We start from the raw sequence: 25047 nt of genomic DNA on the forward strand, positions 1-25047 counted from the left end.
CTCCCTCTCTCTCTCCCTCTCTCTCTCCCTCTGTCTGTCTGTCTCTCTCTCCTCCCTCCTCTCTCTCTCTCTCTCTCTCTCTCCTCTCTCTCTCTCTCTCTCTCTCTCTCTCTCTCTCTCTCTCTCTCTCTCTCTCTCTCTCTCTCTCTCTCTCTCTCTCTCTCTCTCTCTCTCTCTCTCTCTCTCTCTCTCTCTCTATCTCTCTCTCTATCTCTCTCTCTCTCTCTCTCTCTCTCTCTCTCTCTCTCTCTCTCTCTCTCTCTCTCTCTCTCTCTCCCTCTCCCTCTCCCTCTCCCCCTCTCTCTCACTCTTTCTCTTTCTCACTTGATCTCCCTCCCTCCCTAGCTGCATTCCTATCGATGCTGGTCGTAGGCGTTGATTCCGAGACCTCCGGTCGGATGAGCCTCGCCAACCACATCGGCACATCGCCCCTACTCCCCTTTGTCTTGTTGTCCAGTGTCATTTCAGTTGTCCTCTTCCCCTGATTATTAGTAGGGCTGTGTTTTTGAGTAAAAAAAAAAAAAAAAAAAGCGATGAAAATACTAGTTACTGCGCACCTGGCAGATATCACCACACGTCTAAGCGTCCAGGAGCAACGGAATCTTGGGTTTTCACTGGAATCTAGTTCCTCCAGCATCGTCTAGGGGCAGTAGCCCACCGTCGGTGAATGGCCGTCCAGAAAGGTCGAACCTGATCTTCTGCAGCATCTCGCAGTCCCGCGAGGCACACCGTGTACGCCTGCCATGTATTTATTGTACAAATAAAACTCATGCATAATAGTGGACTCTACAGTGATGAGTCTCAGCCTGTATATATAGTATGCTGCAAAAGACACAGGAAATGTGGCTGGTGTCTGTACACTGGACGCCAACACCCCAGTCTTCTCCTGCAGGAGTTGTTTGACATTGACATTATGCAGTGGGTCGACATTGACCTGGTTTGGCAGCTATCGTAATAGTATCTGCCTGGTTTGATGTAGCAGGTTGGCGTTTGCTTGTCGTCCAGTCCGGAATTTTCTTGTAACCCACGGTGGAGTACGCGCAGGGTTTGTGATCATCCCTGTTCACTTCAATATTATACAAACACAACGTTCCCTTTGTCACTCATCTTATCCCGAGTACTGAATTTGCTGACAATATTGCACCACACTTGTCACAACCTACCGCCACTGCTGACGGTGGCGACTGGTTCGTCAATGGCGGTGATCAGCGCCATGTTAACGATGCCCTAGTGACTGTGTGTCATGGATTGCATTGCCATCAGTGGTCATTGCCGTTCACCTTGGTGCAGCCCTGAACAACTGCCTCAGCCCATGGGAGTCTCAAGTGGACAAAGTTGTTGCCAAAATAGCTCAGCAGATTGGTGCATCGTGGTGTAGGTGAGCACATAACTAGGACTTCCCAGCGCCTATTTGTCCAGGCTGCGATACGATGTGACATGCTGTACTGCACATTCTTTTCAGCACTGCGAGGCCGGCAGCTGGACCGACTGCAGGCGCCACGCACATGCATGCTGCCTGTTGCCAGTGCAGCATTCTGGAACGTTCTTTCCTTCTGAGATCCGTGGAATAATAACTTTTGTTCTGTCGCGCACACACACTGGTGCAGAAGACTGTATCATTGTTCCCAAGACTGTTGTTATTCTTGAAGACTGAGTAGCACCGACTCTTTCTGTTCTAAATACTACTAAAGAAAACTCTCTCCATGCATTACAGCGCAGCCAAACAAAAGGTACTGCAAAAACCTTATGCCGCACGCACAAGAACACAACAACCAAAAAAGCTACACGGTGCAAAGCTGGCTCAGCGAAACTGACTCGAGCGGAACCTAAATCGGAGCTCGCCGACCAAATACATTATTACATGAGACATCGAGGTGCAACCAAGCTGAGCGCATACATGGATAGCGATATTACCAAGAGCTAAGGTCAACACAGAGAACAGGCAGTATGACCGCAATGGCCTCGATCACAGCTAGAGGACGAGAAAGCAGACCGCAACTGAACATCTCCCCCTTCACTCACGAATGGTGAGTACGAGGTAACCGCAGTAATGTGCTATGAAAGCGAGCAAACTAGAACCTACAGGTATTGATCAGAACCGTCTCGAAAAAACTAAGAGAAATAGATAGAGAAAAACAAAACAAGACAAGTGTCACACTCATGCAGTTTACATAGCTATTGCAAACATTGCTCGAGAGTCACACTGCGATACTTAGCTGAGATAGCGTTACCGGCCGATGTCACCAGGCTGCTCAATTATCCGCCATATCGAGGATTGGAATGAGCCGGTGGATGGATCAGCGGTAGGTCTTGCCACGCATGCGGACGTCAACTACTCTGACGCAGCCATCAGGGCCGGGGAACGTGTTGCACACTCTGCCCATGGGCCACTTGCCGTGCGGCGTGTCAGGCTCCATGCATAGTACGACGTCTCCAACTTCCACATTCTTCTGCGTCCGACGCCACTTCTTGCGCGCGTTGAGCAATGGCACGAACTCCGTGAGCCACCGTGTCCACACTTCCTTCAGGAGCTGTTGAACTAAGACGTAGCGCTCTCGGGGGTGTACCCGGTCCCTTGCATCTGCGGCAAGCTCAATAGGCAGTGGAGGGCTGCATCGTCCAGCAAGGAAATGCTGTGGTGTGAGGGCTTCCGGATCCTCGGGGTCTGCAGACAGAGGCATCAGCGGGCGGGAGTTGATTAGCTCTTCGGCAATGACAAACGCCGTGTGCAGCTCCTCATCGGTGATGTCAGCTTTGGCAAGAGTCGAGTATAGGGCTCTCTTTGCGGCCTTGATCATTACTTCGAATGCACCACCAAAGTGTGGCGCGCGAGGAGGGTTGAACCGCCACCTCACTCGGTTGTCCGCCAGGCTTCGGGCAATCTCGCGGCGGTCAAGCTGCTCAACTGCCTCTCGCAACTCACGGGCTGCTGCTGAGAAATTCGTACCGTTGTCTGTCACTATCTGCTGGGGCGTGCCGCGCCGCTTGGTGAACCGGGTCAGAGCCAAGAGGAAACCATCGGTATCCAGAGAGTATACCAACTCCAGGTGGCAGGCTCTCGTTTCCAGGCAGGTAAACAGGCATAGGTAGCGCTTTGCCTGGGCTCTGCCCCGCCCTTGCTTGGTCTGAAATGGGCCCGCAAAGTCGATGCCACATGAAGTGAATACCTGCAGGGACCCAGCCGTACGGATGTCGGGTAGCTGACCCATAATCTGGGATGCTGGTGGCCTCCACTGTCGCCGGCATCGAACACAAGCTTGGCGCACAGCTTTCGTTACTGACAGACCGTTGACTATCCAGAACCTCTCGCGCAACTTGGCCAGGAGGTGCTGAGGACCAGCGGCATGCTTGCAGATTCGGTCCTGCTGCTCAACAATCAACCTAGTGACAGTGTGCTTAGCGGGCAGAATGACTGGCTGACGCAACCGATAGGGCAGATGGCTGGATGCTTTCAGTCGACCTCCCACCACCAAGAGCTGCTTCCGCGACGAGTCGAGCTCTGGTCCTGGTGCAGCAAGTGGGTCTTGCTTTTGCACTGGCTTGCCGGCTGCTAACTGATGCCTTGTGGAACCATATACATCAATCTGTGCTTGTAGTACCCAGTGGTCCTCAGCTGCCTGTAGCTCTGACGCTGCTAACTCTGGCACTGCAAGCACTGATGTGGCTGTTGTCACCTGCAACAGTGCAATGACCTCGTTGATCTCTCCGTTCTCTCCGTGGGGATGGCCTTCCCCCTTCGTGGCAACGCGGCGTCTGCAGTTGCAGATAAAGCGTTGGCACCACGCTGTTATGCGAGCCAACTGCTGCCATCTTGAATACTGCTCCGGTTGGAGTCGTTCCACCACGGCGGGACTTGTGAAACCCTTCTCAGCCATGAACGTTGATTCTCGTTGAACCTCTCCAGGGAGGTCCACTGTTTGGACAGGCTGCGGTTGTTGTGGCCAAGTGTCTGCGCTCTTGGCTAGGAACTTGGGACCATGCCACCATTCTTGATCACTAGCCAATGCCTCCGCTGCTAGCCCACGCGTACCCTTGTCGGCCGGATTCTGTTTTCCGGGAACATGTCGCCACTGGGACGGCTTGGTGGCACGTTGCAGCTCGGACACGCGGTTGCCAATGTCCACCTTGAATCGACGGCTGTGCGACCGGATCCATCCCAGAACATTCATCGAGTCGGTCCAGAAGGTGTGTTCGGAAATTGGCACATCCAAAGCATCACCGACTTCGCTGCTGATCCTCAGTCCGAGCACTGCTCCACGAAGCTCCAGCTGTGGAATGGTCTGACGACGGGTCGGCGCTGTCTTGGCCTTGGCCATGGCGAGTGTCACTCGCACCGCACCCGAGCTATCTTCAGCTAGAACGTAGGTGGCTGCTGCAATAGCGCGGTCGGACGCGTCCGTGAAGGTATGGATGGATACGGAGGATGCTGCTGATGCCTTGAAGCTGCGCGGCGCTGCTATCGCTGCTAGGGCTGGCAGTTCGCCAAACCATGCCTTCCACTTAGTGGCTACTGTTGACGGGAGCTCATCATCCCAAGACAGGCCGAGAAGCCACGTATCCTGCAGTAGGACGCGCGCTCGGATGATGAATGGCGAAATCTGGCCACGTGGGTCGAAAGCTGTCGCGACACCACTGAGCACGGATCTTCTAGTGAGTTTTGAAAGCTGAGGTTGCTGTAAGCGGAAGGTGAAGGTGTCCTGCTTTGCTGACCAGGTTACTCCCAGTGTCTTCGTTGTTGGCAGGGTGCAGTGCACATGGTCGCCGACGTTGACCACTGTGGACGCTGCGCGATCTGCTACCGGAACGCTTTCCACGACCTCTGCGCTATTAGACAACCACTTGCGTAAGTGGAATCCACCGTGAGCTAGGATCTCCTGACAGTGCAAGCGGCTTTTCACAGCGTCCGCGACTGTGGGCCTCAACGCAAGCAGATCATCAATGTAACGGCTGCGCTCCAGAGCTTCTATAGTGTGTGCTGGATACTCAGGGCCGAACCGATGCAACACTTCTTGGACCGCCCTGCCTGCCAGGTACGGAGAGGCCTTGATACCAAACACCACGCGCTGAAACTCATAGACGTGTGCCGGGCCGTCGTCGAACCGCCAGAGGAAACGGTGGTACTTGCGGTCTGATTTCCTGGGCATCACTTGCAAGAACATCTCCGAAATATCAGCTACGAGTGCCACCGGTTCAGAGCAGAAACGAATCAGGACCTTGACGAGGTCTGTCTGAAGTGCCAGGCCACTGTGCATCTCATCATTGATAGAGCGGCCGTCCCATTTGGCTGCGGCGTCGAAAACTATCCGCACCTTTGTCGTCTCTTTGTCATCTCGAACCACTGGGAAGTGGGGGAGAAACCATTGATTGTCGCCGTCACCGTCTACCTCTTCACTGGGTACTTCGCGGATGTATCCCTTGGCGAGATGACTCTGCATAACGTCATGGTACCGTTGCCGTACACTCGGACGGCGGCTTAGCGAGTGCTCCAGGCTGCGCAGTCGCTGTGCGGCTTGCGGACGATTTGAGGAAACGTGAGGCTCCATCTCAATCCACGGAACGCCCAGCTCCACTCTGCCACTGGCAAACTGCGCCGTGGCAGTTGTACGCTCTTCGACTTGCCTATCGTCTGCTGATGGCATGCTGTCGTAACTGGGTGGCCTCGTGCCAGCTGACTCCATCTCAAGGTGATTTCTGACGAGTACCTCGAGGCTCATCTCTTCTGAGGTCGGCGTGACAACTGCTGAAAAACTGGCCGGGCTCGACTCAGCTCTCCCTGGGCTCAGACATACCCAGCCTAGTGGAGTGTGCCGGGCAATTACATGGCTGGGGTGCTGTGTGGTAATCTCTTCCAGCACAGTATGAAGCTGGATTGCATTGAGGCCGATCAGCACGTCAATCTGCCCACTGCACAGAGCTGGAAATGGTATGTCCTTGAGGTCCTCCCAGGCATACTTGGTTGTACTCCAGTCAACAGGTTTGACACTAGGGCACACCGATGGCATGGCCCAAGCACGGAACTCAGATGCCGCTGAGCCGTCAACTGCCTCAACGGAGATAGTCACATGTTCAAACACTCCGCTCACTACCTCACCACTCAAGACCGATGCGGTTAGTGGCTCACGTGGGCCGTCTGCTCCGACTGCTGAGGCAATGTGCTGCCTAACGTAGCTGGTTGAAGATGCCGGGTCTAAGAGTGCCGTCCCTCTTACACATCCGTCACGGTACTTGACAAGAACCGGCGCAGTCATAAATGACAATGGTGCAGAGGTTGTTTCTTGCTGTTCTCCCGACTTCCTGTCAGCCGCTAGAGTTGTGTCAATGGTCATGGTCGTGTGTGCTGTTTCTCGTCGACCACCGTTGGCGTCCGCTGGCGACCACCTTGCCTGATCAGCTCTGCTAAACTCCCTCTTCGATCGGTCTGAGTGTAGCAGTTGATGGTGACGTCGCTTGCATATGCTGCAGTTGGTCCTGCACTCGTTGGACCAGTGACCACGGGAGAGACAACAGCTGCACACACCTTTGTGCCCGCGCACAAAATCCCACCGCTTATCGACTGTAAGCCTCTGGAAATCAGGGCACTTCGCGAGATGGTGAGGGTCTCCACAGAGGCCGCAAGGCTCTATTGCTGCCGCCAGAGTGTGCTGCATTGATGGCATGTGTCGTCTGGGGGGAACCGGCGGCCGAACTGATTGGCCTGTTAGCTTGCTGGAGCTGGTTGGTTCCTGAGGCGCGAGACGCTCATCCACACGCGTCATTTTGTGCACGCGTTTCATGACGAACTCCGAGAACGTCTCAGCGTCGCACCGTGTATCGTCGTACTTGTCAAAATATGCCGCCAGCACTGCCCTTGGCACCTTCTGCGTAATCGACAAATACAACTCACGGCCTGGAGTGATGTTGGCCACTTTCATGTTGAGCAACGTGTTTCGCAGTTTCACGGCAAACTGCTTCATTGTTGCCAGGTCTCTCTCGTTGGTAATGCGAGGCCATGCCATGAGCTCTCGCTCCTGTTGCTCTAGGTTGCGGTCCTTCCCACCAAACCATCGATCCAGCTCCTCCATGATGGCAGTGTAGGCGCCTGGACCATCCAGCACGTCTGCAATTAGGTCTGCTGCAGCACCGCCGGCTAATGCCTCCCGAAGGTGAGCCAGCTTGTAGTCCTCAGACATGAGCGGGTTCTCATGGACCAAGTGGAGGAATCGCTGTTTCCACTTAAGGTACGACGGTCTCTGACCGTCAAACTTCGGCAAGTCGAGCGGCTTCAGGGACCTGCCCAGGCAAAGCTGGTAGAACGCATCCGGCCAGTTCGTGCCGCCACCAGGTAACACATTCGCTTGCTGTGGTGCAGGTGCCAATGGCACAAACTCTGCTGCAGCATGGCTCAATGCACTCTTGTCAGCTGTTTGCTTGGCACTCTTCCTGACCCTTGGTGCTGGCACTGGTCTGTCATTCCTGGGCTGGGCCTGTCCAGAGGTGGCTGTGGGAGTAGGCTGGTTGCTGGCAGCAGGTGAGTTGTAACGCAATAGGCTAGCTCTGTGCCTATGGGCTGGTCTTTGGTTCATACTACTATGTGCTGTTGTCACATGGCTAGTACCACTGCTTGCTGCTACATGTACACTCTGGCTAGTACTAGTACTAGTAGCTGCCAAACAGGGCTGGACTGTCCCACTAGCACTCACACCAGTCAGACTCAGAGGCTGCACTTGAGTGTTCTGCTGCAACACTGACCTGTCACTTGCTTGCACTCTGGAGTCAGGAGCGCGTGTGCTGAAAACACCAGAAACCGTGACTGATGCGTCTGCGTCGCTCCTGTACTGTCTGGCCCTGCTCCTCGTTGGTGGCGGGATCTCTCCGTCGGATCGAACCGTGCTCAGGGCGCTGTTCGGGGAACGGATCCGTGCCGATGCCAAAGGTCTACGACTCCGGACCCCAGGCAAACTGCCACCAAGCCCAGTCGCCTCACCGCCACTGAACTCGTCGGAGGAGGACTGCTCTCCATCCGCCGACTGAGCATGGATCTCCGCGTTGCCAGATGCAGAAACTGCAAATTCTACGTGCGGTTCCTCATACTCAGTACTAGTAGCGCCGGTCAAACTTTCACGTTGTTCTGCTGCCCTGGCTCGCTCCACGGCTAGCCTCTTGTTGGCAAGCTCGATCTCAAGGGCCAGTTCCTGGCGTTTCAACTCCGCGATCCGTTCAGCTGCTTCCAGCTCCATCTCTTGTTCTCGTCGTTCGATCGCGGCCCTCCTGCAGCTCTCTAGGCTGCTGTGATCGTACTCGCTGGCCGACTGTGCGGGCGTCTTCGCCTTGCGTCGGCTCCGAACAGATTCCTGGTCGGAGAGGAATCTGGACGGCCTTTGTCCAAAATTCCGTCTGGCGCTCCGTCTTGGAGCCTCTTCCGCCATCGTGCCCTACTCTGGCACATTCACGGAATCACTACGGATCTCGCTCTTCGGATCCGGCTCGAAGGACCAGTTTATGTTCTGTCGCGCACACACACTGGTGCAGAAGACTGTATCATTGTTCCCAAGACTGTTGTTATTCTTGAAGACTGAGTAGCACCGACTCTTTCTGTTCTAAATACTACTAAAGAAAACTCTCTCCATGCATTACAGCGCAGCCAAACAAAAGGTACCGCAAAAACCTTATGCCGCACGCACAAGAACACAACAACCAAAAAAGCTACACGGTGCAAAGCTGGCTCAGCGAAACTGACTCGAGCGGAACCTAAATCGGAGCTCGCCGACCAAATACATTATTACATGAGACATCGAGGTGCAACCAAGCTGAGCGCATACATGGATAGCGATATTACCAAGAGCTAAGGTCAACACAGAGAACAGGCAGTATGACCGCAATGGCCTCGATCACAGCTAGAGGACGAGAAAGCAGACCGCAACTGAACAACTTTCTTTGCTTCAAAGTAAGTTGCTTACCTTTCTGTTGTGCTCATAGTGTCCATACAACAATAACCTACTGCAATGTTTTATTTTCCTTTCCATTCCCCAACCAATGAATACTACAATGTCGATTCTCTTTCTGCATACTTTAGTGTGTGCCCGCCCGCGCACATGTGTTTGTGTGTGTATACCTCACTTGCCACTCGAAGTTCTGTTCCCCATGAATGAAACACTGCCTGTCCTTTCAGGACCTGCCATCATCTGCGGATGGGTCATTATTGTATTGTGTGTGTGTGTGTGTATGTATGTGTGTGTTTCATTCGGAATCAGATCCGCTATTGTTGCTATAAGAGAAAATATGTGGGTTCACATCCAGTGCATTTGTAGATTTGCGTGCTTTTCTCGCCACGGGCGCATACATGGGAAATTATGTGTATTTGTGCGTGTGTGTGCGCGCGTGTGTGTCTGTGTGTATGGGGATATTGTCTGTATCGGCTTTTGGTACTAACGTTCAAGTCTGTGCTTGCATGTGTGAACATGAAATTGTTCGGTTCTGTGCATGCTGTGTTGTATTGTAGCGTATAGCGTATCCCCGTACGTTAGCATATCCCCGTACTGTATCCCCATACGTTAGCGTATCCCCGTACATTAGCGTACGGAGTCTGCTTTTGCATAAAAGCTGCTGCTCACGATTCTTTTATAGCCAGTTAGTTATTATTATTATTATTAAATTTTTGAGTTAATTTAGTTGCCAGTCAGCCTAGTACATTTCAATTTGAAGTTACAGTGTGTTCACTGAGACCCTTATATTTTTGCCTCCGAGAGACTGCGGCCCGCTACAGTATATTATTGTATGCATGTGTGCATTTCCACGAACAGTGTAGATGAGCGTGGACAGTGCATTCATCCGTCATCAACCACTTCCCCTTTCAGACTTGGGAGTTTTTTCTGCGTGCCTCTCATTTTTGTTTGTTTCTCCCTGATACTGTATTGATGTCGGTACCTGTACCTCGATGTGTTCCTCTATCTGCAGTCGCCTTTATCCTTCGGTCAAGTTAACGTTTATTGTGCTCTATTTATCGTGAGAATCAAAATAAACAATAATAACACAAGTCATGCTAGAGTGATGACATGTGCGTGTAGTAGGGTTGATGCGATGGCACGTTATAATTAGGTGGAACAGAACACACATTGGGCAGATTGATTGGGCATCATTGATTGTGCTCAGTCCAAACAGTGAACATAATAATTATCTCCAGTGACAGACTGTAGCAGCTAGCCTCTCTAGCTGGCACTAGTAGCTACTGCTTGTTTGACATGTGCCGCCAGAACCCCAGTTGTGTCATGCTATACTAGTAGATGCGCATGCCCTATTCTGGGGCATACTGAGGTACTTTGATTTTGTTGACTGCATGTAGACAGCATCCACTAGTAGTTCTCATAGACCTTGGCTCTTTGTAGGTCAACCACCATCGCATGGATCGATCGGTGACTATGCACTTGGAGGTTGAAATAGCCCGCGCTGACAGATCTTGCCATGGCCCAGGGAGTAAACTCGCTTACTCGACTATCCCGGTTTTAGTCATCCATCATGAGTGGCGGAATTTGTCCATACCATGTTGCGAGCTCACAGTTGCCTTTGGTCAGGTTTTGAGCTGCACCACAAAACAAAGCGAAATAAGCACGACGGTAGAGCAAGGAAGCGGCGAGACGGCACTTCCAGGACGAGACAGGCAGTAGAGATGTGTTCACAGCATGAGCAACCTCTCAAACCCTGCCGGTACTCCACAGTTACAAGAATATGTCGGACTGGACGACGAGCCAATGCAAACCTGCTACATCCACCCAGGCAGATAGCTGCCAAACCAGGCCAATGTCGCCCCACTGCATACCGGTATGTCAATGCCAAACAGATCCTGCAGGAGAAGACTGGGATATTGGCGTCCAGTGTGCAGACACCAGTCACATTTCCTGTGTCTTTTGCAGCGTACGGGATAGACTCATCACTATAGAATCCACTACTTCGTGATTTTTATTTGTAGAATACATGACAGGCGTATTCAGTGTGCCTTGCAGGACTGCGAGATGCTGCAGAAGACCAGGTTCGACCTTTCTGGACGGCCATTCACCGACGGTGGGCTACACGATGCTGGAGGAACTAGATTCCAGTGAAAACCCAAGATTCTTTTGCTCCTGGACGCTCCGACATGTTGTGATATCTGCCAGGTGCGCAGTAACTAGTATTTTCATCGCTATAGCGAGGACGACGCCGACCGGCAAACTCTCGCTCACAGCCATCACCAGCCTATCAAAACCATCACTTGGCATCCCCCAGAGGTATAGGAGAAAGCGAAAACAGCTCACAACAAACCAAAGCTAAGGACGATGGAAAGAGAGCATGTCAAAAAGAAGACGAACAGTATGAAGTTAAAGGGGAAGTATACCCTAAAATCAAATTTTCACCAGTTGTAGTCTTCGGGGTGCTGAGTCGAATGGTCTTGGTCCGAGGAAGCTGAGACGCTCCCTTCCTCCTTTATTCCCAATCGAACCCGCGCACTTCCACCGAAACTGGGTGACTGCGCCCTACTAGATGGGGATTTGTATGGAAAATGTCACTAAAAGCGCCATTTCGTTCTTATAAAAGCACGGATGACCGCGATTGGCCCATATGTTGTAGTCTTTTGGACGCTGAGTCGACTGGTTTTGGTCCGAAAAGGCTGCGATGTAGCGTTCTTCCTTTATTCCCAATCGAACATGGTTGAACAAGCGGTCACGTGCTCCTGCGTACACCAGTCACCTGGTCACCGTGCCTGCAGGGTACAACTCACTAGCCTGTTTATTATTATTATTATTATTAACTTTTATTTTACTAGGGTGTTTCCCACAGACCTATGGTCTTCTTACGGGAGCCCCTAGGAAGGTTATGCATGAGCGAATAAATGAGCGGTAATCGGTACAAGTACGAACAGTGGAAGGCAGCATATTCCACCGGTCAGCAGCGAGATAGCCAATCCGAGAAAAGCCAGCCGTACTCTGTGCTGGGGGTAATGCCAAAGAAAAAGACACCTGGGATCTCGTAGTGGCAGTGGTGTGAGAGCTACAGCAGCGGCTGGTAAAGATTTCTTGAAGCAAAGAGCTGCATGTTCCGCTATGGATGCACCGGAACAAAAGAATGAACAATTTCAAATTGACGCGCACCGAAATATGATAAAGGCTGTAAAGGCTAAGAATGTGTGAAGCACTGGTAGACTTTTCAAAACCAAATACTATTCTGAGGGATCTATTGAACAAACGGACATACTTATCATAGTTCATAGAACTTAGGGAATGGATATAAGCGCTGCTTGCATACTCCAAGGTTGACTGAATGACACTTAAATAGAAGGTACGCCGAGCATGGTATGGCAGAAGATGGCGGGATAAGCGGTATGCACCAAGTTTCCTGTTGACAGAGCCTACAAGGTTGTCTATTTGTGGGCCAAAAGTCAAGTTTTCGTCAAGTACAATACCCAAGTAGCGAGCAGACTGCGTGCGGGGAACATGGACACCATCAATGGTGACATAGGCAGACATCGGGACATCGGTGGTCTTGCGGTGGAGCAGTATGAACTTCGTTTTAGCCGGATTTAATTTCATTCGCTTTCCTTTCAGATAATCCGATAACTTAATAAGATCGCCGTTCAATTTGTCCACGACTTCTTCAGTAGTGTCACCAGCTGCATACATGTTAACGTCGTCAGCGAACTGAAGTACAGATGAGGCACTCACACATCCAGGAAGGCCTCTTACGTAAATGCTGAATAGCACTGGGCCCAACACAGACCCCTGCGGCACTCCTTGGCTGCACGATGCACGAATCAGATTGTCCGGCGCTATGAGCTGCTGTGTCCTGTCACTCAGGTAATCTTTGAACCATGCCAAAGCCGCATCACCAACTCCACAATTAAAAAGTTCGTTCAGTAGCAGCTGATGGTTGACGCTGTCGAACGCCTTCCTCACATCTGCGAGAACGACGCCAACGACCTTCTTCGAATCGAGATCCCTTTGCCAGCTGTCGATCGCAATAGCCAGAGCCTCTTCACATGAATGATGCCGTCTGTACGCAAATTGTTGTGGCGGGATGATGGTGGGGTTCTCCAGTAGGAGGTGAGTAAGCTGGCGATATACATGCTTCTCGAGGACCTTACTAGCAATGGGCAAGAGAGAGACGGGTCGGAAGTTTCGCGGCTCTGAGCGGTCTCCGCCTTTGAAAAGGGCTCTGACGGATGCGTGTTTGAACAAAGCTGGAAACTTGCTCTCCTCAATGGATGCCTTGAATATTGCACACAGTGAGCCTGCTAGAACTTCATGGCAATTCTTAAACAGGATCGAGGGTATTCTGTCCGGCCCCGGAGCCTTGTGCACGTTCAGAGTGCGAAGAATCTTCAAGATGTTGGTGACTGTAGGCTGCGGTATGGATAACATTGACGGCTGGCGATGTGGACCGAATGGACAGAGAAGTGGCAACCTATCAGGATCAGTGACAATTTGTTGGAAAACCTGTGAGACTCCTTTGTGGTCGATTCCTTCGCCACTGTCCTTAGCCTTTCTGCGGAGCAATGCATTCATCAGGACCCATTGGTTCCGGGGCTGTTTCTTCACCGACATAAATTCATTCTGGTAATACCTGGAGCGGAGACGTCTGTTCAATAGCGTTCCTTCCCGCCGCACCCGACGGTATTCTTCTAAAAGGGCAGGATCGTTTGATCCTTTCTTTCTGACTCGACGGTGGAGGTACTGTCGCCGTGCAAGGAGAGACCTAAGTTCTCGAGTAATCCATGGCTTTGGCGATCGTTTAATCAGTTGAATGTTTTTCACTACAATGTAGTGAAAAACATTCAACTGATTAAACGATCGCCAAAGCCATGGATTACTCGAGAACTTAGGTCTCTCCTTGCACGGCGACAGTACCTCCACCGTCGATCCACATGTCATGTGGATCTAGCTCGTCCAGGACATCATTAATGCTGCCATGCCATTTGTCTGCAAGGTCATCAACAGTAGTGTCAGCGGTGATTTTGTTTCCAGTCTCCGTGAGGGCTGAACCAATTCTTTCTGACATCTCTTCAAAGTCAAGTGTGGAGAGAGGCTTCTTTCGAGTTCTGACACGGATACGTTGTGGTCTGTCCACCTGGCTTCCTATTTCAAGACAAGCCTTTACAGCAAAGTGATCACTAATGGGATCTGGGATGACATTCACATTAACAGCAGTGATATCGCTAGTAATGCAGATTACATCCAAACAAGACGTGGAACGGAATCTGGTTGGCTCAGCGACTACATTACGGACATTGTGGGCAGCACACATATCTCTGAAGTGGGAAGGAAGTGGATCGGATAAACAGTCTACATTTAGATCTCCTAGAATGCATAGCGAACCATGCTTGATTTGGCGAGTCACATCATCAATATAGCTAGTAAACTGTTCCCAGAATCCTACTCTTGACGACGGGGGTCGGTACACACAAACTATAGGCAGGCACCACGTGATGCGTCCGGGTCTGCGGAGCTCTAGTACCACACTCGCTGCCTCAAGCTCGCTATCATGTGGGCTTAAGTGAACGAAACCCATCCGTATTGTTCTTCGAACATACAGCAGTACACCACCTCCTCCCTTTCCTCCACATCTGTCCCGTCGAATGAGTTCAAAACCAGGCCGTGAAATCGTCGAGTCCGCGATCGACGCATCCAGCCAAGTTTCAGTAATGCATAAAATGTCCAAAGTATGTGTAACGATTAAGTCATGTATATATAAAAGCTTGTTCCTAATGCTGCATATATTAATGTGGCAGATATTGAGAGACATGCACGTAGATCTACATGTACGTACCGGAACGACGGATGCATCGTCATCGTCAGGCAGGGCTGATGTACACCTTGAATTGGGCAAAGCGCGCACGCGACAGCTGTTCACTGTGTCCGGGCCCGCCATGTCCGCTGCCAAACCACCGTCGCACCCCTACGCAGATCGCGATAAGACCTGAGCGATCTCCTCATCAGTCATTGCTTTCCCCTTCAGCATGATAGTATACCTAGGAAGCGTACAGCGAATGTTGTGCTCCCTGAGCTTACGGAACGTAGGCCACACATCGTTGCGTTTACTCTGCTCATCACGGGTAAGATCATGTGCAACGTAAACCTGTGTGTCGCCAAGCGCTGCCTGATGTTTATTATTGCGCATCAGGTGATCTTTGCCTGCTCTTGACAGCCGGACGCGAACCAGGCGGGGTTTGTTCGGTCGTGATGACTCATTGGCCGTAGATCTACGATCTCTCGGTTTGCCCAGTCTCTCGGCGCTGAGCACATCCTGGGGGTTGAGCCCATTTGGGATCAGTCCGTGTACTGTCTGCACCAGCTGGGAAGATGTTTCCGCAACATTTTCTGGCACGCATCGCAGAATGACGTTATCCGCGCGAGCCACACGCTCAGCCTGCTCCTGAATGCAAGAATGTGCCAAATTTGGTGTCGACTGTGCAATGACGTCCCCAAGTCTAGCAGACAGCTAGCTTGGCAACATCCTTCTTGATGCCGGAAATGGCGGATTCCCCGCCAGACGACATTCCACCGGTCAATAGAGAGGCGCACAACGAAAATTCGTAGCGCCGTAACGAATATTTTTAACGAAAAAAGCTAACGAATATTCGTAAAGCGTGAGGTTGCGCACAACGCGTGAACGTTTTCGTAGTGGGTCGACGCGGCAGGCGCGCGGGTACGAAGAGTCAAGACAGGGAGTTGTAAAATATCAGTATTTTAGTACTCCAGGTAACGAAAAATATTTTCGTAGATTTGCTCTGTTTCGGTCACGTTTGGACGGATCTTCGGAGCAACTTTCGTTACTCGAACCCGGACGGTCGAAATCTAACGAATTTTCGTTGTGCGCAACCTCTCTAATGAGGTCCCTGAAACACACCGGGAAACTTCACTTGCCAGTTTCTTGTTTGAGGTGCGGAGCTCTTTTAATTCTCGCTCAGCATTGGCAAGACGATCCTCGACACTGGACAGGCGCTTGTCAAACGCTGTCAGTAGTTGCTTCGTGGTGGTCGCCATGTCCTCCCGAAACTCCTTGGCAAACGTTGTTAGAAAATGCATCACTTTGTCCAAAGGGACTGTGCCGGCTGAAGGTGTAGGTATGGCAGATTTGTCCGGCAGGCGAGCAGTTTTCGTCACGGCAATTGGCCGTACTGTGACCGTGTAGCTCGAAAGCTGGTCCTCCATTAATAAACTTTCGGTCGGGCTCGCTGCTTTGGCTTTACGACCAGCTGCTCGTCCCATGTCCTGCATGGGTGTTCCTGGTATGACGTCTGGACTACACGGACTTTTAGGAGATCCTGTTTGACCTTTTTTGGGTGCAGTCCTGTCACTCGAGTTGAACTCGAGTTGAACCTTGGTGTGAAAGTTGTCGCCTGCTGGCGCGGTGACCAGGTGATTTGGGCATCCAGGAGCACGTGACCGGTTGTTCAACCATGTTCGATTGGGAATAAAGGAGGAACGCTGCATCGTAGCCTTTTCGGACCAAAACCAGTCGACTCAGCGTCCAAAAGACTACAACATATGGGCCAATCGCGGTCATCCGTGCTTTTATAAGAACGAAATGGCGCTTTTAGTGACATTTTGCATACAAATCCCCATCTAGTAGGGCGCAGTCACCCAGTTTCGGTGGAAGTGCGCGAGTTCGATTGGGATTCAAGTAGGAAGGGAGCGTCGCAGCTTCCTCGGACCAAGACCATTCGACTCAGCACCCAGAAGACTACAACTGGTGAAAATTTGATTTTAGGGTATACTTCCCCGGGGAACTACACCCAAAAATCAAAACTTCATGGTCCGTGGAGTTTTGGACGCTGAGTCGAATGGTGAAGGTCCCACTTCGATCCGACCAAGCGTTCCTGAGATATCTTCGGTTTAAATTGTACTTTCGGGGGACGCGCCATGACGTCATGCGGCCGCGACACACCCCCAACACACCCTTCTACGTCATCGAGACTTGCTTGCCGGCATGCCTGGGCCAAGCTCAGAAGTACAGGTATTTTTTTGTATGTGAAAGGAATAGTTCTGACAAAGACGTCCTCACCATGAGCGATTCCGACGTATCAGACGAGCTTGAAAGCTCAGAGCCTGAGCTGAAAATGTTTGGCTTCGGGCATGAGCCGAAATTTTCAGGAAAGGATATGGCAGCGCAAGCGGTGGCTTCCAATCGGGCTGTAAATGTGGATGAAGCAGAAATTACTGCAATTGGAGAAGTCGCTCTCCATCAGCAACATCTGGCAACAGGTTGGCTGGGCTATTTCGAAATGAAGCGGCAGCCAAAGCAGCTCAGACAACCCTGACAATCCGTAAGTGTTTTCACAGTATAGTCCTACGTAATGCTCACAAATCGAATACGGTTCTCTTCATATCGTAAATTGTGTGAAATTTTGTATTCGCACAGTACTCAGATCAATAGTCTCCTCACTCGTACTCCTGTACATGGAGTTTGCTGCGTAACATGGCTAGCATTATTTCCGTGCAAGTCGTGCAATGTGTTGTTGTTGTTGTATACTTTATTTATAGTGGAAATCAAAACAGGCAAAATGCCTAATAACATTGGACCCACTGTGAATAACATGTTAAAGGATATTGTGGAAAAAAGTAGATACAAGAGAAAAAGAGAAAGGAAAAAAGACGGAAGGTTGGTTGCAACGAACAGATATCAATCCAGTAAGCATTGGAAAACCTATCTCGCTGATAATATATACTGCAAGGCTTGAGATTTAAAATCCAAATACTTATTTGAACATTTTGCTGCTGGTGGCAATCTATTCCACATAATGGCTCCAGCGTGCGTTAGGCGCTTAGCAGAACGAGCAGTGCTAGCAGGTGGGACCACAAGCAAGTTGCTTTGGCCTCCCCGAGTGCGAGTTGAGGGCACGACAGCAAAAAAGGACTCAAACAGGGTGCTACATGCATCATGCAAACATCGCCAGATGAAACAAAACATATTCAAGTGCACAGAAACCTGTAGATCACATACATGCATTCGATTTAGCAGGGGAGCAGTACTGGTCCACGGTGGCGACTTGCAGACTGCCCGAGCGGCACGTTTGAACAGCCTATGTAGCCGTTGTTCCTGGGCAACTGTCAAATACGGGTAGTAACTAATGTATCGGTTCACTTGTGCTTTATCTCACATAAGTGGACTGCACTCAATTCGTATTGTGGCGAAATACATTCTCACCTTTTGCATTATCACTTAGTCTTTACAGAATGCTGAGACGTTCTCTTGTATTTCACGTAGCTGTGTACCAACAATTACGCTGTGCACTCTAGCAGCAGCAGCAGCACAGTAGCATATTGAGTGCGTTTTGCCCTACTGTGGTGTCTCATGACTGCATTACCGGAACAGCTCTGTCCTTGATTATCATTCTAAAATGTGTGCACATATCCGCCTGCGCCCCACACACACGCACGCACATGTGCTCACCTTGGTGGGCACATAGTATAGTAGTCACACATGCTCACGCACGCAGACACGCAATTTCACAAGCGCGTGCGCACACGACTGGCTGCATAAGCATACAAGTGCCTGTGCACATGCTCGTGCACGCACACATGCGCGCACTCATGCACTTGGTTGCATACCCACACATCCCTCAGGATCACTAACGGCAATCAGAAAGGCAACATTGCCTGTTGGGAAATCCCTAACAAAATAAGAAAAAATAATAATAATAATAATAATAATAATAATCAGGGAGTAGTACAATAGAGAGGTTAAGTTTCACGTAAAAGTCTTACGTCCGTGAACTTTTACGTCAAAAAGTGAAAAAACTCACGCAAGGCCTGAAGCATCGCTGGTCCTTCCTGTGCAGAGTCATGGAGTGTGCTGCTGAAAATCTTGGCCCTCTGGAAGACACCATCACCAATGTCCTTATTCCTGCCCTGTGCGGTAAGCCAGTAAACTCACGTGAGCGAAGGGTCCTTGCTTTCCCATGCCGTGAAGGAGGCCTCGGCTTAGTCGACCCGACCACCTTGGGCGACCAGTTCCGGGCATCGGCAGCGATAACCTCGGCGCTCGTCCGCAAGATTCTGGACCAGGACACCCAGATTGGCCATGTGCTGGACCTGGTACGGTCCACTAAGAGGGAGGTGGCAAGTCGTACCCGCACTTCAACGGCCCAAGCAGCCAAAGAGTTCATCCTGACGCAGAACACTGATATCCAGCTCTGTGTCGGTCTGGCGGCGGAGAAGGGTGCGTCGGCTTGGCTGACCTGTAGACCCCTGAAGGCCCATGGCTTTGCCCTCTCGAAGGGTGAGTTCCGGGATGGCCTTGCGCTCCGCTATGGCTGGCCGCCAGCCCACCTTCCATCGATCTGCCCGTGTGGTGCATCGTTCACCGTCGCCCACGCCTTGTCGTGCTCTCTGGGTGGGTTTCCCTCACTGAGGCACAACGAGGTACGAGATGTTACGGCTGGTCTCCTCAAACGGGTCGCCAACAACGTCACCACTGAACCACACCTGCAGCCGGTAACTGGGGAAGCATTCCGCTACCGCTCTGCCATAACGGACCCCCAGGCTAGGCTGGATATAGCAGCGAGTGGTGTCTGGGGTGGGCGTTTTGACCGCACTTTCTTCGACGTACGGGTTTTTAACCCTTTCGCGGCTTCAAATCGCTCCACCTCAGTACCCTCCTGCTACCAGCGCCACGAACGGGAGAAACGCCGCTGCTATGAGGAGCGTGTTCGAGAGATCGAACATGCAACTTTTTCACCTCTCGTTCTCTCCTCAACAGGCGGCATGGGCAAGTCGGCAACAGCCTGCTATAAGCGGATTGCCGGGCTCCTGTCCGACAAGACGAAGGAGCCGTACAACCGTGTAATGGCGTGGATTCGCTGCCGACTTGGCTTTGCTCTGGTTCGCTCCAGCATGGTTTGTTTGCGTGGTGCTCGGCGACGCCCCATGCGCGTCAGCGATGTGGCGGATGCATCTGCTACCTTGGCCGTTGCCGAGGCCCGCTGCCCTGTGTAACTGACTGCAAGTGGTTCCTAAATCAGTTCCTATTCCCCATTGTTGCTTCTTTTTTCCCCTCTAGTTTTCTTTTACGGTATTATAATTTCACGGAGAAGGCGGAGAGCCCGAACGTGTGCAGTTTTATGTTTATTATTTGCCATGGCGACCCCCGTAAGTCCAAATAACTGGCAGGGCAGGGTTGGGCCTTTTTCTTTCTTCTCGGATTTATTTTCATGACATGCTCACTGGAAAAAAAAAAAAAAAAAAAAAAAAAAAAAAAAAAAAACTCACGTAAAATTTGACGTGTTTTACGTGAGTTGACTGTCCCGCACGTAAGTTCATGACGTGAGTTTTTGGAAGTTTCGCTTGGTTATCCCGACCGAATTTGTGTGAGTTTCCGGAATTTCATCGAGATTAATCGAGTTTGTTGGAAGATTTGATATTTGTGCGAACTAAACCCAAATCCTGCCAGGCAAAATTTCACGTCACGTCACACGTGTAACTTAACCTCTAAAAATTACACGTAACGTGAGATTTGCACCGCGTTTTGAAAAAGGGCAAAAAACGTGTAACTTAACCTCTCTGATACCGGGAGGCCGAGGTGACACGGGCACACATTCAGGCGGGCGAGCTTTGCCTCAGGTCACTTTTCTGTGGAGCGCTGTGTCCCGGGAAACGTCACGAACTGTCGTACTTCGCGTACCATTTATCGTAGCATTTCGTAGCATTTTTCAAAAAAATTCATGGGACGACTTGAAGAGAGTGGCAGAATGCTGTCAAGAAGTTTTCGAGCAGTACTTTTTGAAGTTTGTTTTGACGATGTAGGGAACGAATCCATCAGTCTTTGCTGAGTGATGAGGATGAATCCTACGAAGGATATCAAGTAGCAGCTGTACCTTCAGTGTGTCCAGTATTTACGTGGGCGGCTTGTAAGAGTGAAATTTTCTTCCTATTTTATTTGTATTACATTTAGTTATTCACGTCGTTTCTAGGGGAATAGATAATGTTGACTCAAGTTTTAGTCACAATGAACAACATGTTTCAGGTATGGCTGACCCGTCTCAAGATAGTAAGGCTATTCCGAATCCAGATGCTATAGTCGTCAGAGAGAAACACAAAATAAAATAAATTCTGCAGGGGCAGCTATTCGCAAATGTCACTATGACGCAAGTCTGTGTCAAGCAGGGAGTAGCACAATGGTACAATGGCACTGTGCTACTCCCTGCTACAAAGCCTGAGATGTTACGCGTTAACAGGAACTGGTGTTGATGATAAAGGCAGTGTGGAATTATGTACAATGTTACTGGTGCAAGTGACCATGCCGTGTAAGTCATGTATGCAGGTAATCAGACCAAGCGCAAAAGGATAAAGATAGCCTGCTTACGTAATTTTCCTAGTACGTGTGCTTATTATAGATACTTTGTGTGACTACTAGTTGTATGTGTCTGCATATTACTATACGTATTAGTACGTAATTGCTTTTACTACAATTTGTACTTTGTGGGGAGCTGCGTGACGATGAACTAGATATCAGGGAGTATAGTCCGCAGTCCAAGTGCTCAAAATGTAGCCCTAAAAAAATTCCGTTCGCCACGACGGGGCACCAAGGTTTGATGTGGGGGCCTGAAAGAGGACCCCTTGAGGTACCCAAAACAGTCGAGAACTGCTTCTAGATCTGGGGCGCTCTCTCGATAGAGGCGAATTTCTTCGGGGCAAATCCATGCACAAGTTTCGCGGAGCGTAAGTTTGAGCATGCATCAAACCCACTCAAAAGTTCAAATTTGAAATCTCGCACACTTGGAGTGCCACGTGGTGGGCTTCAGATGTAAAAACATATTCCTGGACGGTACGAGTAGACTACTCTGTAGTATTTAGGTTCTAGGTCGATCGGGTGTGCCTCGCCTATGCCATGGTTTCACGTATTTTGGCAATACCAACTGCAGTGATGAGCTCCTGCCGTCGTGCCGAGTGCTGGCCGGCCTGGTACATGGTGCTATCTCCTCTGACTGTACCGGAACCCGAAACGAATAGAACTCTGAAGTGTATTCACACAATGCCAAGTGCCAAATATTCTGACAGCCTGCACGGCATCCGAGGAGTCCGCAGTTCGATGGACAGGACTCATCAATCGCTACGAGCCCCTGTTGTTGAACCAGAAGAAACAATATGCCTGTTTTGTGGCACGCTGAAACAAATAAGCGAGCTGTACAACCAAGCAGGCGACATCTCACCTCGTGACAGTGGAAGCAGAAAAGAAATAATTGCTAGGAACGCTGCTGCCACACGACAAGATCAAAGGATTATGGCAGCAATCAGTTCAGCGAATCTGATCGCTAGAGAGGTACACTCCCATAAGTCTTGCTAGCATTCATGCACTTATGCAGATACTCTCGCTAGGATTGTAGCAAGCAGACAAAAGACGCACTTGCAGACCTCACTGCCTCATCGAATTCCTCGGAGGATGATTTCTTCTCTGCTGTAGGCAGTGAACTACTTGATGACTGTGTTCAGGGGCGTAGCCAGGATAGTGATCAAGGTGGTTTCCTCGACGTTCCCACACAAAAGAGCATGCCTTCATTGTGGTCCTTTCATGTCGGCCGATATTTATATATTTTGTTATTACACAGACAGAAGAACGTGCAGTTGCTGCTTCGTAACTCTGAGTTTCATGAACTGAATCAATCCGATCAGACGAACATTGATACTGACCTTGGCCTGAGAGTGCTACTAATACTAAGTCCGCTGCGCTTGCCACATTCATGGTATATATCAGTACTCTCAGGGCAGGGTCAGTATCAATCTTCGTCTGATGATCGATTTAGTTCGTGAAACTGAGAGTTACGAAACCGCAACTGCTCGTTCTTCAGTCTGTGTATTCCGCTCTTTGCCTTCGGCAAATTGAGCCGTCTACGGACAGTGGATGAATGTCACATGGTATATTTTGAATATATTTGGAATGTTATATTACATTACACAAAAGCACACGCATGTGCGCGCACACACACACACTCACGCAAGTGCGCGCACACACACACACTCACGCGCATGCGCGCGCACACACACTCAGTGTCACGCGCGTGCGCGCGCACACACACGCGCGTGCACCCACACACGCGCGTGCACCCACACACACAATAATAATAATGTCTGTCTCTCACGCGCGTGCGCGCAAACACACTCACGTGCGCGCACGGGCGCGCGCACGCACACACTCACGCTCGTGCGCGCACACTCACACGCGTGCGCACGCACACACACACTCACGCGCTTGCACGCATACACACAATAATAATAATGTCTGGCTCTCATCTGCATCCGTACTGAGAAAACCCAACGAGTTCCCGAATAGGTGTACACCGTTGCCGGTATGTGGACTATCTTCTCTCCTTGAACTGCGGGTCATTGCGTGATGTAGCTTATCAGCAGTACATACTGTGTGTTCATACAGGAAAAAAAACATGCCAGCTAGAGGCGCTGGCGCTGCAAACAGTCCTTCCTATAACCTTGGGGCGGTGGCAGTGGTCGTAGCTCAACAGTGAGTCACTACGACCGATGGTACAGCCGCTCTTGATCTTCTTCCTGTAAAATCAAGAACAACAATCGCAGACAGGTTCATCGATCGCACGCAGCATAGCCTAGGGAAACAGGAGATCTACTGCCGTCCACCTCATCAGGCCGGTTTCGGAAAGCTTCACATTTCGTAGTGATGTAGTCCAAAACAATTCTACAAATGCTTTGGAAAAGAAAGAACTACATACAGGAGCTAGTGTTTTTGAAATATTGCACTCACCTCCGCTTTTCGACTGACACTTCACAGTGTGGCGTGCGAAAAAGGACGCACCACAGTTTCATCCACCAGCGTCCGCATCGGATGAGTGCCATAATATTCCTCCTGAAAATCCTCCTCTGCCAAATGGCTGGAACACACGCGAAGGATTTACATTGTAGTCCCTAAATTGTCAAGCAAATAATTATGTCGCTTGATAGCTGCTATGGTGCACTGCTCGGCCTGTGCCAAGCACAATCATTCAGAAATTGGTGCAGGTTCATCCCAGGGGGGTTACCAGTAAGATTATAGTAGCCAACAACACAGCCAGAAGCCATGATGACACAAATACCCTCTTCTTCCATGGACAAACAGAAAGAAGATGCGAAATCCCAGTGTTTCTGGATCTGGCCAAAGGATCACCAAGTCTCAATGACGTCACGGGTTTGTGACGTCACGGCACGGACCCGAAAAGGACAATTGCAAACTGATCAAGAACGTTCGGTCGGATCGAAGTGGGACCTTCACCATGTTCACCATTCGACTCAGCGTCCAAAACTCTACGGACCATGAAGTTTTGATTTTTGGGTGTAGTTCCCCTTTAATGGTTTTGAACACTCGTTCCACCAACTATACCACTTTCAATAAATCGTGACGCCATTTTGTTTTAACACGCATACGGTCCACTGCGCCACCAAAAAAAGGCAGTTTTTGTATGTAACTCCGCCGTGCTTTGGAGTATCAGACCGGTTGAAGTATGTACGGAAAGCTAGCTGGGAGTCTCAGCAGTGCGCTAGTGTACATACCAGCGCTGTGTAATATTATGAGGCACACTCACCCCGCAACGATCGAAAAATGACGTCACGTCAAGATTCACTTATGCACATGACAGGTACATGACAGCCTGCCACTCTGACGCACTATACTCGATTTGCTGTGTGATGCCCCTTTCGCATCTGACAGCTCATATAGTCTGTCTCATTTTGCCCTGAGATGTTTTGATGCATAGTGATTATGGCGCTCATCATTCGCTCCCTTGTCACTGGACAGTTCTCCGTTAACATTTAACGGAGAATTGACAGGGCTAAAAGTAGTATGTAAAAAGCGGGTTCTGGCGCATTTTTTGACCTTTGACCTTTGGGCCAAATAAGGCAGACTGTGTTGGGCGCGCTTGGTCTGGCCCCGGGACTAGTAGTATGTGGCTAGCGCAACACAGAGAAGGCCTGATGCTGAAATCAACACCCCAATGCGATGGAGAATAGTCACGGAGTACCAGCAACTCCTGGGCGATCGTTCTCGAGTGCCTCCTGGCGGATTGAAACCACTGCAATCGCTGTTTCCTTCGCAGAATTTCAGTAA

The 25047-nt window shown here is 50.4% G+C and overlaps 1 protein-coding gene across 1 annotated transcript; it reads right to left on the reverse strand.

Moving 5' to 3' along the window:
- Window positions 1–2297: 2297 nt before the first annotated feature.
- LOC135828062 (uncharacterized) lies at window positions 2298–8405 on the reverse strand. Its single transcript, XM_065340495.1, has one exon. It carries the CDS (start codon window positions 8403–8405, stop codon window positions 2298–2300), a length of 6108 nt encoding a protein of 2035 aa, XP_065196567.1.
- Window positions 8406–25047: the final 16642 nt, after the last annotated feature.

The sequence above is a fragment of the Sycon ciliatum genome, chromosome 12, assembly GCF_964019385.1.
Source record: "Sycon ciliatum chromosome 12, ocSycCili1.1, whole genome shotgun sequence".
NCBI classification, from domain to species: Eukaryota; Metazoa; Porifera; class Calcarea; order Leucosolenida; family Sycettidae; genus Sycon; species Sycon ciliatum.

Coding starts and splice junctions, on each gene's coding strand:
- LOC135828062 (XM_065340495.1), bottom strand. CDS start 8,405: ATGGCGGAAGAGGCTCCAAGACGGAGCGCCAGACGGAATTTTGGACAA.